This window comes from Lithobates pipiens, unplaced genomic scaffold (genome assembly GCF_037356315.1).
Source record: "Lithobates pipiens isolate NorthernLeopardFrog02 unplaced genomic scaffold, aLitPip1_a1.2 Scaffold_8, whole genome shotgun sequence".
Classification (NCBI taxonomy): domain Eukaryota; kingdom Metazoa; phylum Chordata; class Amphibia; order Anura; family Ranidae; genus Lithobates; species Lithobates pipiens.
The window spans coordinates 429,916,570-429,931,571 of record NW_027507903.1 but is presented as its reverse complement, the minus strand read 5'-3'; the positions used below and the strand labels follow the sequence as shown (position 1 = coordinate 429,931,571).

General features: G+C 44.8%; 1 protein-coding gene across 3 annotated transcripts in view; it reads right to left on the bottom strand.

Annotated features, from left to right (window-relative positions):
- Positions 1 to 15,002, bottom strand: part of CANX (calnexin) — a 95,468-nt gene that overhangs the window by 39,266 nt on the left and 41,200 nt on the right. For all 3 annotated transcript variants that reach the window (XM_077474287.1, XM_077474285.1, XM_077474286.1), the window contains exons 5-7: positions 7,602 to 7,743; positions 7,049 to 7,130; positions 1,803 to 1,995 (exon numbers count right to left, since the gene is read on the bottom strand). In XM_077474287.1, the coding sequence (XP_077330413.1) occupies positions 1,803 to 1,995; positions 7,049 to 7,130; positions 7,602 to 7,743 (417 nt within the window). The remainder of the gene's footprint in view (positions 1 to 1,802; positions 1,996 to 7,048; positions 7,131 to 7,601; positions 7,744 to 15,002) is intronic.

Below are 15,002 nucleotides of genomic sequence, written 5' to 3'. Positions count from 1 at the left end.
AAAAGGTAAGTAACTAAAAACAGTCTCTTAAAAAATTACTATTTTGATAAAGTGCAGAGAAAATGCAAAAAAAAAAAAAAAAAAAAATGCAAAAAAAAAAAAAAAGGAAACGCACTACAAAGTCAATTGAAAACCTCCACGGAAACACAACTGCTTCAATTGAGTGCAAAGCCAAAAAACTGTGAATTGATCATAAAGTGCCAAGTGCGTCTTATAAATGTGCAAATAAGTAAACACTCTCCAGAGGTGATATAAGTGAACCACCCTAATAATAAACAAATGATATACAAGAAAATATGAAAGAATATACCTAGACCAAAAAGAGGGTACCCTCTCCTGATCACATGGAAAAACTTTAGAATTAAACAAAAAATATATATAGTAGTAAACGCACTACAGAGCCGGCTGTAACATACGTTATATCAGAATGAATCCGGCCTCTATAGATTAAATATACATATTGAAATCCATCAAAAATAAAAAGATATAAATATTCAAGTCCATAAACAAACAACAGTCTCCTTTAAAGCGGAGGTCCACCCTAAAGTGGACCTCCGCTCATCGGAACCCTCCCCCCCTCCGGCGTCACAATTGGCACCTTTCAGGGGGGAGGGGGGTGCAGATACCTGTACAGTACAGGTATTCTGCACCCAATTCCGGGATAGCTCTCTGCGGAAAGGGGCGTAGATTACGCCCCTTTCCGCAAGTGCCCCGCTGCCTGCTGGGAAACACACAGATCCCAGAGGCAGCGGGGACCGTCCTTATTGCGCAGCGCGATTCGCGCATGCGCAGTAGGGAACCGGGAAATGAAGCCGAAAGGCTCCATTTCCTGATTCCCATACTCAAGATGGCGGCGGCAGCACCTTACAGACGATCTAGAGATCGGCTTCGGATGCCGACATCGCGGGTGCGCTGGACAGGTAAGTGTCACTATTTTAAAAGTCAGCAGCTGCAGTATTTGTAGCTGCTGGCTTTTAAAAAAAAAAAAACGCGGAGTCCTGGTGGACTCCCGCTTTAAGTGAAAGTGCTTTGTGCAAACTTGTGCAAATTCAACTGAAGTGTGGATCTTCCAGTGCTTAATCCCGCTGTGATCACACTTTAGTGGGCAGTGGCCCCTTACCTATAGCAAGGAGGGATTCGCATAGAGGTATATAGATTTCTTTATATGTCTTCTCTCCTGGTAAATTCGGTCACCTTCGCCTTTAAATTTTATTCTTATTGCTCCATAGGACCCAATAGATTAATAGAGAGGGAATACCATAGTGTAGTATTTCACAAATATGAAAATTTTTAATAAATGCCATTTGTGAAATACTACACTATGGTATTCCCTCTCTATTAATCTATTGGGTCCTATGGAGCAATAAGAATAAAAGTTAAAGGAGAAGGTGACCGAATTTACCAGGAGAGAAGACAAAGAAATCTATATACCTCTATACAAATCCCTATATATAGCCACAGAAAAGTTATCCAAAAGATTTTGGGGGGGGGGGGGGGAGGGAAAAAAAAAAAAAAAAAACCCCAACACATTTCAGGTCTTACTTCCCTAAACAGTGGGTACCTTGCACCTTACTCAGATGAGGCTTGCCTCAGTGAACCCTAAACTCAATTGCATGGTCTATTTTACGTACTGGATTAGTAGTCAAAACACTGCAATCTTATTTCAGAACAAAAAAACAAAACAAACGCTGTCTAATCTAACAGTGATGCCATCAACCCTAAAAAAATGATTGGGATAGGTCTAGCTGACAAAACCGCTGCTTTTCACTGTCTATGGTGCACCATTCAGGGAAACCACTAACCTAGTGTATAGAGATGAGTTTTCTTGTCCGAGAAGTAAGATTTCAGGTCAGTGTCAGGTCTCTTTGCGTGTTTCTCTTCATATTCTCCAGTCTTCGGGTTTTTATGACGGAAAATGAAGTGTAGCTTGTAATCTTCTCCACACTTGTCAGGACCAAACATGATGGTGTAAGGTGTTTTATCATGGAACTGATCCTGGGGGAATAAATCAATTTAAAAGCACAACTGTGGTAATGTAAAACACTTCTGTTTTCTAAGTGTAGTTGGGATAATAGTGTGTGTGTGTGTGTGTGTGTGTGTGTGTGTGTGTGTGTGTGTGTGTGTGTGTGTGTGTGTGTATAATATTATATATATATATATATATATATATATATATATATATATATATATATATATATACACACACACACACACACATACACTATCAATTCGATCTCGATTAAACCCCCTCACAATCTCTATGCAGAATTTCCAGCACTACTAGAGAACTAGAAACATTCTAACGTTTCCTTTAGATCAAAGGGATGCACCACTCACAAAAATGTACCATAAAGGGATTTTAATACTGTATGACTGGAAGGGACTCTGGGAGCACTAAATGTCCATGGGTTAGGGGCGCAAATTGCTTGTCTTGCGTGCCGACAACCCACGCTACCAAAATTATTTTTACTGTTAGGGGTCCCCACAACTTGGGAAATTTTATCAAGGGGTCACGGCACTAGGAAGGTTGAGAACTACCGACTTAAAAGTCTAAACCTTTTTCTGACACTAGTCTCTTAAAGTATTTTTTTGCTAGAAAATTACTTGGAACCCTAAAACATGATTGTTGTAATATTTTATGTCACACTGCATTTGCGCAGTGGTCTTTCAAACGCAATTTTTTTAAAAAAAACACTTCAATGAATTAAAAAAAAAAAATTAAACAGTAAAGTTAGTCCAATTTTTTTTTAGTATAATGTAAATGATGATGTTACTCCATGAGAATCGTAACCTTTATTCTAAGCAAAAAAAACACGTTATTCTCATTTTAGCCAGAATCGTGCAGCTTTACCTTGCAGCATTAAAGCCTTGAGTTCAACAGACACCATCACCAAGGACTTTGGTGGGTTTGGTCTCACAGCCCAATAATATACTGATAGTTAGAAGTATATGCATAGGCAAGTCTTTTTACATTTTGGCTAGTGTAGGCAGACCATGCTTTCTTTTTGGAAGACTTTCACTTCCTGTCCCAAAGGCAGATGGCTACATGTGCTTCTCTTTAAAGCGGGATTCCACCCTAAAGTGGAACCTCCGCTGATCGGATCCCTCCCCCCCTCCGGTGTCACAATTGACACCTTTCAGGGGGGAGGGGGGTGGAGATACCTGTCAAAGACAGGTATTTTCACCCACTTCTGGGCATAGACTCCCGTGGAAGTCTACGCCATTTCCTGCCCTGCCGCACTGTCTGCTGGGACACACACGGGTCCCAGTGACAGCGCGGAGATTTCCTATTGCGCGGCTCGAGCAGTAGGGAACCGGGAAGTGAAGCCGATTCGCTTCACTTCCCGATTCCCTCACCTAGAATGGTGACTGCAGCAGCCGAGAGATCGATCGGCCTCGGCATCGCTGGAACCCGGGACAGGTGAGTGTCCATTTATTAAAAGTCAGCAGCTGTAGTATTTATAGCTGCTGGCTTTTAATATTTTTTTTTTTTGGTGGAATCCCTCTTTAAAGAATATCTTTAGATATTCTGACACTGCAGGGAGCTAGGAAGAAATACTCCCAGTCAGAGCCAGAGAAATAAGAAGTTCAGACTGGAACCATTAATCTTAACTGTGAATAATTGACAGTTTTGCAGATTAAAAAAAACTGAAATATCACATGGTCCTAAGTAATCAGACCCTTTGCTGCGACACTCACATTTAACTCAGGTGCTTTCCATTTCTTTTGATCATCCTCATCACACTTTCATTTGAGTCCAGCTGTGTTTGATTATACTGATTGGACTTGATTAGGAAAGCCACACACATGTCTATACAAGACCTTACAGCTCACAGTGTCCGCAAATGAGAATCATGGAGGTCAAAGGACTGAAGAGTTCAGAGACAGAATTGTGGAAAGGCACAGATCTGGACAAGGTTACAAAGAAAAATTCTGCTGCACTAAGGCTGGGTTCACACTGCTGCGGTGTACGAGATCGGATGTGATTCGCACCGCACTACAAATCACATCCGATCTCTGTGCGATGCGAGTTCAGCCATACAGATAGTATGGCTGAATTCGCATCGCATCTGGCCCAAACTTGCACAGGACCCTTTTTTTTGGTCCGCAGCAGAATCGGATCGCATGGGTGTTCACACCATGCGATCCAATTCCTGTCCAAGTTTGCAGATCGCACTGCAATATGCGAACTGATCTGGGGGTGTCATTAACTTTTCTGACACTCCCAGCAGTTTGCATAGGGTAGTGTGAACTGCCGCCGGGAGGCATGCAATGCGGGAACCCGCAGTAGATTCGCAGCGTTCCCGCATCACAGCAGTGTGAACCCAGACTTAAGGTTCCTAAGAGCACAATGGCCTCCATAATCCTTAAATGGAAGACATTTGGGACAATCAGAACCCTTCCTAGAGCTGGCCCTCTGGCCAAACTGAGCTATCGGGGGAGAAGAGCCTTAGTGAGAAAGGTCAAGAAGAACCCAAAGATCACTGTGGCCGAGTTCCAGAGATGCAATTGAAGAAAGTTGTAGAAAGTCAACCATCACCGCAGCCCTCCACCAGTCGGGGCCTTAGGGCAGAGTGGCTCGACAGAAGCCTCTCCTCAGTGCAAGACACACGAAAGTCCGCATGGAGTTTGCTATAAAAAAAAAAAAAAAAACCCACACGTGAAGGACTCCAAGATGTTGAGAAATACAATTCTTTGGTCTGATGAGACCAATATAGAACTTTTTGGCCTTAATTCTAAGCGATATGTGTGGAGAAAACCAGGCACTGCTCATCACCTGTCCAATACAGTCCCAACAGTGAAGCATGGTGGTAGCAGCATCATGCCGTGGGGGTATTTTTCAGCTGCAGGGACAGGACACTGGTTCCAATCGAGGGAAAGATGAATGCGGCCAAGTACAGGGATATCCTGGCCGAAAACCTTCTCCAGAGTGCTCAGTACCTCAGACTGGACCGAAGGTTTACCGTCCAACAAGACAATGACCCTAAGCACACAGCTAAAATAACGAAGGAGTGGCTTCACAGCAACTCCGTGACTGTTCTTGAATGGCCCAGCCAGAGCCCTGTCTTAAACCAAATTGAGCATCTCGGGAGAGGCATAAAAATGGCTGTCCAACCTGACAGAACTGGAGAGGACCCCCAAATCCAGGTGTGAAAAACTTGTTGCATCTTTCCCAAAAAGACTCATGGCTGTATTAGATCAAAAGGGTGCTTCTACTAAATACTGAGCAAAGGGTCTGCATACTTAGGACCATGTGATATTTCAGTTTTTCCTTTTTTTTTTTTATAAATCTGCAAAAACGTCAACAAGTGTGTGTGTGTGTGTGTGTGTGTATGTGTATATGTATAATTAATATATATATTATATATATATATATATATATATATATATATATATTACACATACACAGTTGTGCTCATAAGTTTGCACACCCTGGAAGGATTTATGATTTCTTGGCCATTTTTCAGAGACTATGAATGAGCGAGCGCGTGCAAGCGAGCGCGTGCGTGAGAGCGAGCGCGTGCAAGCGTGAGAGCGAGAGCGTGCAAGCGTGAGAGCGAGAGCGTGCAAGCGTGAGAGCGAGAGCGTGCAAGCGTGAGAGCGAGAGCGTGCAAGCGTGAGAGCGTGCGCGAGTAAGGCCAATGGGTTGCAAGAATAAACTACTCCTCAACAAAGGCCACATACTCACGACTGATTTTTGCCAAAAAAGCGCCTTAAAGATTCTGAGGCCACATGGAAAAAAGGCGTTATGGTCAAATGAGACTAAAATTGAAATTTGGCCTCAACAACAAACAATATATCTGGCGGAAATCCATCTAAATAACACCACTCTTACAGTAAAGCATGGAGGTGGTAATATCCTGTTATGGGGGTATTTTTCTGCAGCAGGGAATGGAGATCTTTGTCAGGATAAAAAAAAATAAAAAAATGGATGGGGCAAAATACTATCAAATTCTTGAGGAAAAGTTGCTGCCCTGTGCCAGAATGTTATCAATGGGAAGAAGGTTTGCCTTCAATGTGACATTGACCCAAAGCACACAGCACAAATGACCACACAGTGGTTAAAGGAGAAAAGGGTGAATGTCCTTGCATGGCCTAGTCAGAGCCCAGACTTAAAAAACACACTGAAAATCTGTGGAAGGACTTGAAGACTGCAGTCCACAACTGGTTCCCATCAACTTTATACTGAACTTGAGCAGCTCTGCAAAGAAGAATGGGCAAATATAGCAAAGGCTAGATGTGCAAAGCTAGTAGGAGACACATTCCAGGAGACTAAAGGCTGCAATTAAAGCAAAAAGGTGGTTCAACAAAATACCACAAGAGGGTGATCCTTTTTCCAACTCAGTCATTCAGTTTTATTTTTTCTGATATGTTGGTGTTATATCTTTAACTTGTATGTTATTAGTTGTGTAAATACAGCTGTGTTAAAAAAAAAAAAAAAAAAAAAAAGAAGAAAAGAAGAGGGAGGTCTGTCTTTAGTTCAAGCTGCAAAGCAACGAAATGTGATTTTAAATGGGGTGATTATTTTTTTAAATCCACTGAATATAAAAACACAAACTGTACTTAAAGTGGAGCTCCACCCAAAGGAGGAAGCTTTGCTTGTTTGAATTATTTTAATTCCCCCTTTCACATTCAATTCTTTGCATTTAAGGGATTATAATTCTTCCTTACTCTATCCAAAATTAAGAGGTTTTGCCTTTAGAGCTACTTCAACACAAACAGCACAATTCCCACAGTACTTGCGTACATTGTTGGTGTACTATAAAATGTAGGTGTCATGCAGATGGTTAAAAACGTAATGCTTCTCCCATTTGATTCGTTACTTGTGCTATACAACTTAACACAAATCTGGCTAGATTATTTTGTAGAAAAACAGATGTTAAGACGAGTATATATGTGTGAAACACATAAAATGGAGGTCAATGACACTTGTGCCAATAATGATAACGTTTATAGGAGCTATATACCATTTAGGAGGAAAAATTAACTACTCTGCCAAATTTCAGCACTAGAATCACATCACAATAGGAATAATTGATATACTAACCAGGTTCTGGTCAGATGTCTTGGACAGCAGCTTTACATATGCTCCACCACACTCTATTCCATTCTGAAAATTCACTTCATACCTTTAGAGAGCAAAAACATCTTATGACAAACTACATCACAATAAGTGTCGATTTTATTTTTAAAGTCTTACAGTTTTCAGGCTTCTTGCTTGTTAACTGATGCACCTCAGTGCTACTAATATAGAGAGCAGTGCCGTTATTTCTGGTTACATGCTCTGCTCTGTGTGTACTTCAATTCCCACAGAACTGAATGTGTTTGTAGATAAATGTGTAGTCCATATTAGGGGTGAGCAGAAATGAGTGGCTATGTTTACAGACACAAGGGGGGAATCGAGAATGGATATGGCCACCGGCAAACAAAGTACGATTACAGTATAAAAAAAAGCTTGAAGTTGAAAAATGTAATGAAGGGAGATAGAAAGTACATTCTAGTTATATTTAGACATACTGCTTTTTCTTAAACAAAAGAAAAAAAAGAGTTTAGCATCACTTTCATTATAGTAACAGACAGTAACAACTTGATGCACTTACTGAACAATCAAAGGTTTCTTATCGAAGATGAATGGCTTTTTAAGTTTGCTGCCAATAGCATGGTGCTTGGCTCGTGACAGCAGAATGAGTCCTTTGTCCCCAGGCAGTTTACTCTCTTTCATCTCAGCAACCTCCCATTTGCCTAAACAGGAAAAAAAAAAAAAAAAAAAAAAAAGAAGGTCAATAACTTGTGTGTATGCCTTGCATTGTCCACAAGGTAACAATAATACTTCTGTGCTTTCTATATGATAAAAACTATTGTCCCAGCACTACACAAAAAACTTGATTGAAATGGAAACAGCAATTATTCCAGTATATTTTTAGCTTTCACAAAAAGTTATCTAATTTTAAAACATATGTTATACAGCCCTTCAGGGTACTTTCCGAAAGCGATATTTTTACTATTCAGCATCCGAGGCATGAGAAAGTTACTAAAATTAGCATCCAAAATGTAAGGATATATTTTTAAAACTTCAATTAGAGGTTGTTGAGTCATCTGTGTCATCTAAATTATTAATGTGATGTTTGCAAATACAACTGCCAAACCCCCTTTTTTTTTTATTTTATTCTTTAACCACTTTCAGACCGGACCATTTTGCTGGTAAATGACCAGAGGTCTTTTTACACTTTGGCACTGCGCTGCTTTAACTGGTAATTGCGCGGTCATGCAATGTTGTACCCAAACAAAATTTGCGTCCTTTTCTTCCCACAAATAGAGCTTTCTTTTGATGGTATTTGATTGCCTCTGCGATTTTTATTTTTTGCGATATAAACGTAAAAAGACCGCAAATTTTGAAAAAAAATGATATTTTCTACTTTTTGTTATTAGAAAAATCCAATAAACTCAATTTTAGTCATACATTTAGGCCAAAATGTATTCAGCCACATGTCTTTGGTAAAAAAAAAGTCAATAATTGTATATTTATTGGTTTGCGCAAAAGTTGTCACATCTACAAACTAAGGTACGTTTTCTGGAATTTACGCAGCTTTTAGTTTACGACTGCCTATCTCATTTCTTGAGGTGCTAAAATGGCAGGGCAGTACAAAACCCCCCCAAATGACCCCATTTTGGAAAGTAGACCCCCTAAGGAAATTGATAAGAGGCATGTTGAGCCCATTGAATATTTTATTTTTTTGCCTCAAGCGATTGAATAATGACAAAAAAAAAAATTTTTTTTTTTTTTTTACACAAAGTTGTCACTAAATGATATATTGCTCACACATGCTATGGGCATATGTGAAATGACACCCCAAAATAAATTCTGCTGCTTCTCCTGAGTACGGGGATACCACATATGTGGGACTTTTTGGGAGCCTAGCCGCGTACGGGGCCCCGAAAACCAAGCACCGCCTTCAGGTTTTCTAAGGGCGTAAATTTTTGAGTTCACTTCTTACTACCTATTACAGTTTTGAAGGCCATAAAATGCCAAGATGGCACAAAACCCCCACAAATGACCCCATTTTAGAAAGTAGACACCCCAAGCTATTTGCTGAGAGGCATGTTGAGTTCATGGAATATTTTATATTTTGCCACAAGTTGCGGGAAAATTACAAACTTTTTTTTTTTTTTTTCACAAAGTTGTCACTAAATGATATATTGCTCACGCATGCCATGGGCATATGTGAAATGACACCCCAAAATAAATTCTGCTGCTTCTCCTGAGTACGGGGATACCACATATGTGGGACTTTTTGGGAGCCTAGCCGCGTACGGGGCCCCGAAAACCAAGCACCGCCTTCAGGCTTTCTAAGGGCGTTACAGTTTTGAAGGCCATAAAATGCCAAGATGGCACAAACCCCCCCCAAATGACCCCATTTTGGAAAGTAGACACCCCTAAATTTAGGGGTACACTAGTGAGACTAGGTAATAAATGGCGGGTGCCCTGAAACTATATAAAAAAATAACTAACCAACCAGCATCACCTGTAACAGTTATATGGTGATCACTGGTGAAAGGGTTAACTAGGGGGCAATCAGGGGGCTTTATGCGGTAGTATATGGGGGTCCCTGGCGCTATAAAAAGCTGCGGCGAACCTAAATACCTACCTGCCTAACTAGCGTCACCTGTGACACTAATACAGCGATCAGAAAAACGATCGCTTATTAGGCTGGGTTCACACTGGAGCGATGCGGGAACGCCACGAATGCGCGGCGGGGTTCCCGCATCGCATGCCTCCCGGCGGCAGTTCACACTGCCCTATGCGAACTGCTGGGAGTGTCAGTGAAATGTTACTGACACCCCCAGATCAGTTCGCATATCGCAGTGCGATCTGCAAACTCGGATCGCATGGTGTGAACACCCATGCGATCCGATTCTGCTGCGGGCCAAAAAAAGGGTCCCGTGCGAATTTGCGGCGGGTGTGGCGAATGGCTGAACTCGAATCGCACAGAGATCGGATGTGATTTGCACTGCAGTGCGGTGCGAATCACATCCGTTCTCAAACCGCTGCAATGTGAACCCAGCCTTAGTGACACTGGCGACGGGGGGTGATCACGGGGTTAAACCTTTATTGGGGGGGTTAGGGGGGTACCTTAGAACTAAAGGGGGCTAACCCTAACTGCCCTAACAGTTATTAGTCACAAATGACACCCGCCGGGTGATCAGGGGGTTAAACCTTTATTAGGTAATAAATGGCGGGTGCCCTGAAACTATAAAAAAATAACTAACCAACCAGCGTCACCTGTAACAGTTATATGGTGATCACAGGTGAAAGGGTTAACTAGGGGGCAATCAGGGGGCTTTATGCGGTAGTATATGGGGGTCCCTGGCGCTATAAAAAGCTGCGGCGAACCTAAATACCTACCTGCCTAACTAGCGTCACCTGTGACACTAATACGGCGATCAGAAAAATGATCGCTTATTAGGCTGGGTTCACACTGGAGCGATGCGGGAACGCCACGAATCCGCGGCGGGTTCCCGCATCGCATGCCTCCCGGCGGCAGTTCACACTGCCCTATGCGAACTGCTGGGAGTGTCAGTGAAATGTTACTGACACCCCCAGATCAGTTCGCATATCGCAGTGCGATCTGCAAACTCGGATCGCATGGTGTGAACACCCATGCGATCCGATTCTGCTGCGGGCCAAAAAAAGGGTCCCGTGCGAATTTGCGGCGGGTGCGGCGAATGGCTGAACTCGAATCGCACAGAGATCGGATGTGATTTGCACTGCAGTGCGGTGCGAATCACATCCGTTCTCATAAACCGCTGCAATGTGAACCCAGCCTTAGTGACACTGGCGACGGGGGGTGATCACGGGGTTAACCCGCGGGCAGGCAGGGACTTATATATACGCCCATATGCCTGCCCGTGCCATTCTGCCGACGTATATCGTCGTGCGGCGGTCGGCAAGTGGTTAAGCAACAGTTAACCTCTATTTGTAATAAAGAGCTTTCCCTCAAACTGCAAAGTGATTACATGTACCTTCCTTTTAAATTTTGTCCCCCCCAACTAACCAAAATGATCGATCCCTACCAATTGTAGAACTTTTACTAGGTTTAGCAGATAACCTGAAAATGATAAAATTACTATAATAGAATGAGAACAAGTAATAAAACATTTAAGCCCCATTCACACCTTCCCATTCTGGAAATGCTCATCACGCAGTGCCATTTTTTGCCACTTTAAAATGTGGCTAAGAAAGACGTTTCATTGAGCTCCAAAAATGCATATTACAAAATTGTGCAAACCTCACTGCCAAAACAGGTGCAGGAGCTACTTTGGCGCATTTGTTTCTGTGTCACAAGACAGGATAAACTACCATCTCAAAGTACAACTAAGAGCCGGTTCACACAGGGGCAACATGACTTTTGGAGGCAACTTGGACACGATTTCAACATGACTTGGGGCGACTTACAACATGACTAAGTCGCCCCAGGCCAGGAGACTTTTGCCGTGGCCAGAGAATGAGTTCTCAAGGGGGGAAGTCCACGCCAAAATAAAAAACAAAACAAAAACCACACACACACACACACACACACACAGCGTGGGTTCCCCATCCAGGCCCTTAGGTCCGGTATGGATTTTAAGGGGAATCCCCTACGCCAAAAGAACAGCGTGGGGGACCCCCCCAGATCCATACCAGACCCTTATCCGAGCACGCTACCCGGTCGGCCAGGAAAGGGGGTGGGGATGAGCGAGCGCCGGATTCCTCCGCTATATTCTGCTAGCCCTTTTACTAGCGGAGGAGCCCGGCTTTCTTCTTCGCCGCCCTCTTCTTCCGACTTAAAGGGTCTTGTGCCCTTCGGTTCTTCTTGCCGGTCTTCTGTCGCCGCTGCCTTCCGTTCTTCTCTTCTGGAGATGTTGCCTCGTCGCTGTCTCCGGTCACAATGACAGGACACGCGGCGACTTATAAAGGGACATCGCCAGATGATGTCCCCACCCATTATGATGTCACAGTCCCAGCATCCTCTGGGACTGTGACATCATAATGGGCGGGGATATCATCCTGTGATGTCCCTATATAAGTCGCCGCACGCCGCGTCTGTCATTGTGACCGGAGACAGCGACGAGGCATCTCCAGAAGAGAAGAACAGAAGACAGCGGCGACAGAAGACCGGGCCACCGCTTGCAAAAGAGCTAGAAGAATGCATGGTGGCTTGGCAAGAAGAACTGAAGAGGGGGACAAGACCCCCGAAGTCGGAAGAAGACCCCCAGAGCTGTGCAATAAACTATTTTAACCCTTGTGTGTTGTGTTTTTTTTTTTTTACATTTTTTTCACAGGTGAATGGGTAGGGGTATATTGTACCCCAAACTCACATAGGGTGGGGGGCCGATATCCGGGGGCCACCTTATTACTGATTCCGATAAGGGTTGTCAGGAAGAGGCCCTTGTCCTCATCAACATGGGGGGCTCGTCCCCGCGCCCTTTCCTGGCCGACCGGGTAGCGTGCTCGGATAAGGGTCTGGTATGGATCTGGGGGGACCCCCACGCTGTTTTCGGCGTAGGGGGTTCCCTTTAAAATCCATACCAGACCTAAAGGCCTGTTATGCTCTCAGAGGGGGGCTGAGCGAGGCTGGTGCATAGGATGACATAATATTTACATAGGAAATAGTTAGAGCCCTTAATCAGTGAGGATCCCAGTAGAGCTATCAGAGGATTATCAGTATGTTGTGCAGATGAATCTTTATTTCCTATCCCCATTCAGGACCTTCACACAGATTGGACGACAGATAACCCTTCATTTGACTATCAATCACGTAGACACTAGGTGGGAGGTGTGATAGCACACATCACAGCCTTTAGGTTACCTGAAGACTTACCCCAGTAACCCAAACTTTTTCCCGTAACCTGCATTCCTATGAAGGGATCTACCGAAACAGAATAGTAGAATCTTGTGCTTTCTGGGCTGCGCTGAGTGATCACATCCCTGCTGTCCCTCCAGCTTGCAGTGCCTTACAGTGCACTCTGACAGATGTCAGCACACACTGCAGTCTGAGCAACATACAAATCAGAAAGGAGCCGGCACCGCACGCGAGGACAGGTTACAGTTGGGTGAATCTGAGCAATTTGGAGGAAGCAAAGTTCTGTCCATTCTTCATAGGATGGGGGTGAGTGGAGTCCCTGAGAGATGGCTAAAGAGAGGAGGGAGGGGGAGCCGCGCTACAAGAACGCGTTTTGGAGGCTCAATAGGCAGATGAACACTATCATTCATTCACCCTCTGCTGAGTCTGCCTCCCTTGCCCTCCTGTAGCAGCATAACTGGTCAGCGTCGCCCAACAAGGAAAACACCTTTTTTGCCTTTGTAAATATGACCCTGTCTGTCAGTACACCCAGCACTGCCGAGGGCATGTGGCCCCATCCAGTTCAGGCCTGGTGACAGCTGGCAGGAGGGGGAGGAGGCGGCGGGGAGGGGAATACCATAGACAGCTGACATGGTTGTTAAGGACACAGAGGCAGGGTGCGTCCAGGATGGCGACGGGAGAGGACGCTCAGGAATAGAGCGCCTGGAGTCCTGCAGTTAACCTGACACCTGGGCTGAGAATTGTGGTGGAAACACCCCGAGGGCACAGCAAGATCTCCGGGTCATGCCCGGTGGTGGATCCCAGAGATCAAAGTCAGCAGTGGCTACACAGGACCGGGCCAAGACCAGAGGCCAGGCCGCCATCTCTGCCCAGATGGCGTCCCAGGCGGAGGCCGCGGACTCACCTCCTGCAATGGTGGGAGATCTCGCGACTGCCCTGCAGACTATTGCCACAGGTCAGGCTGCACTGATGGACAAGATTGATCACCTGCAGACAAACGTGGACTTTAGTCGCCAAGACCTGGACTCCTTCTGTGGACGAGTGGCGGAGGTGGAGCAACCGAAGACACACATACCGGTGACCTCCACACTCAAAGCCCTGGAAAGCCGTGCAGAGGACGCGGAGAACTGGAGCAATAATCCGTGCATCGTCGGCCTCCTGGAGGGGTCAAAAGGTACCGAGCGCCTTCTTAAGGAGCTGTTGCAGAGGGCATGCTTCTCCCCCTTCACCATTGAAAGGGCCCACCGCATGCCGGCTACACATGGACCGCCGGGGTCCTCCCCCCACACTTTTATTTTTAAACTTCTACACTTTAAAGACAGGGACATGGTGCTGAGGGAGGCCAGGGGCACTCCAAGAGCTCAAATTTGAAAACGCAAGGCTGATATTTCCAGATTACACCATGGAAACCCCATGCAAGTTGTTTGAAGCAGTTCGCGCCAAATTGGGGGCTAAGGGGCTCAAGTACAGCATGCTCTTCCCAGCAAGGCTGCAGGTGGAAGATGGGGAGACCACACGATTTTTTTGCATCGCCTGCGGAGGCCTTATCCTGGATTTAAATGGTACGCAGACATTGAATCAACCTTCGTTGACACTTTATTGCTGCATTGACTGCCTTATTGAACTGCCTCAACTGCTTGCCTGCACTAAAGGGAAACCTGAGTTTTATGACGTACAGTGCTCTAGACTTTCATGTCTGCACCCTGATGACACCCTCTGCACTGGATGGCTGATCCACTGCTCTCCTTCTGGGAGTTCCCCAGCAGAGGTCTCAGCATAGGAACCCCCCAACCCCCATGTTTCTCTGCTCTGGTGGGGATGTGGAAGTTTCACCACTGGGGTCTTGGGGGGGGTGTGTGTGTGTGCGTGCGTGTAGGGGGGGGGGGGGGGGGGAGGTCACACTGACAACTGATACTATAATCCCTGGCTTTGCTTCCTTCCTCTGATACATAGTGCCTAGTTAGACTATGCTATGCTCCCGCACATGTGTACATATCTTACGGGCCACCCCATCCTCTGGAATCACGGGGAGGAGGTGAAGATTTTACCCTGTTGGCAAGTTGTCTTCTGACCACTCAAGTTACGTTTGCAACTTACGTTTACTGCCCCCAGCCCAGGCGACTTCTTTGAATTTGTATGCCGGACTCCAATACTCAGGCC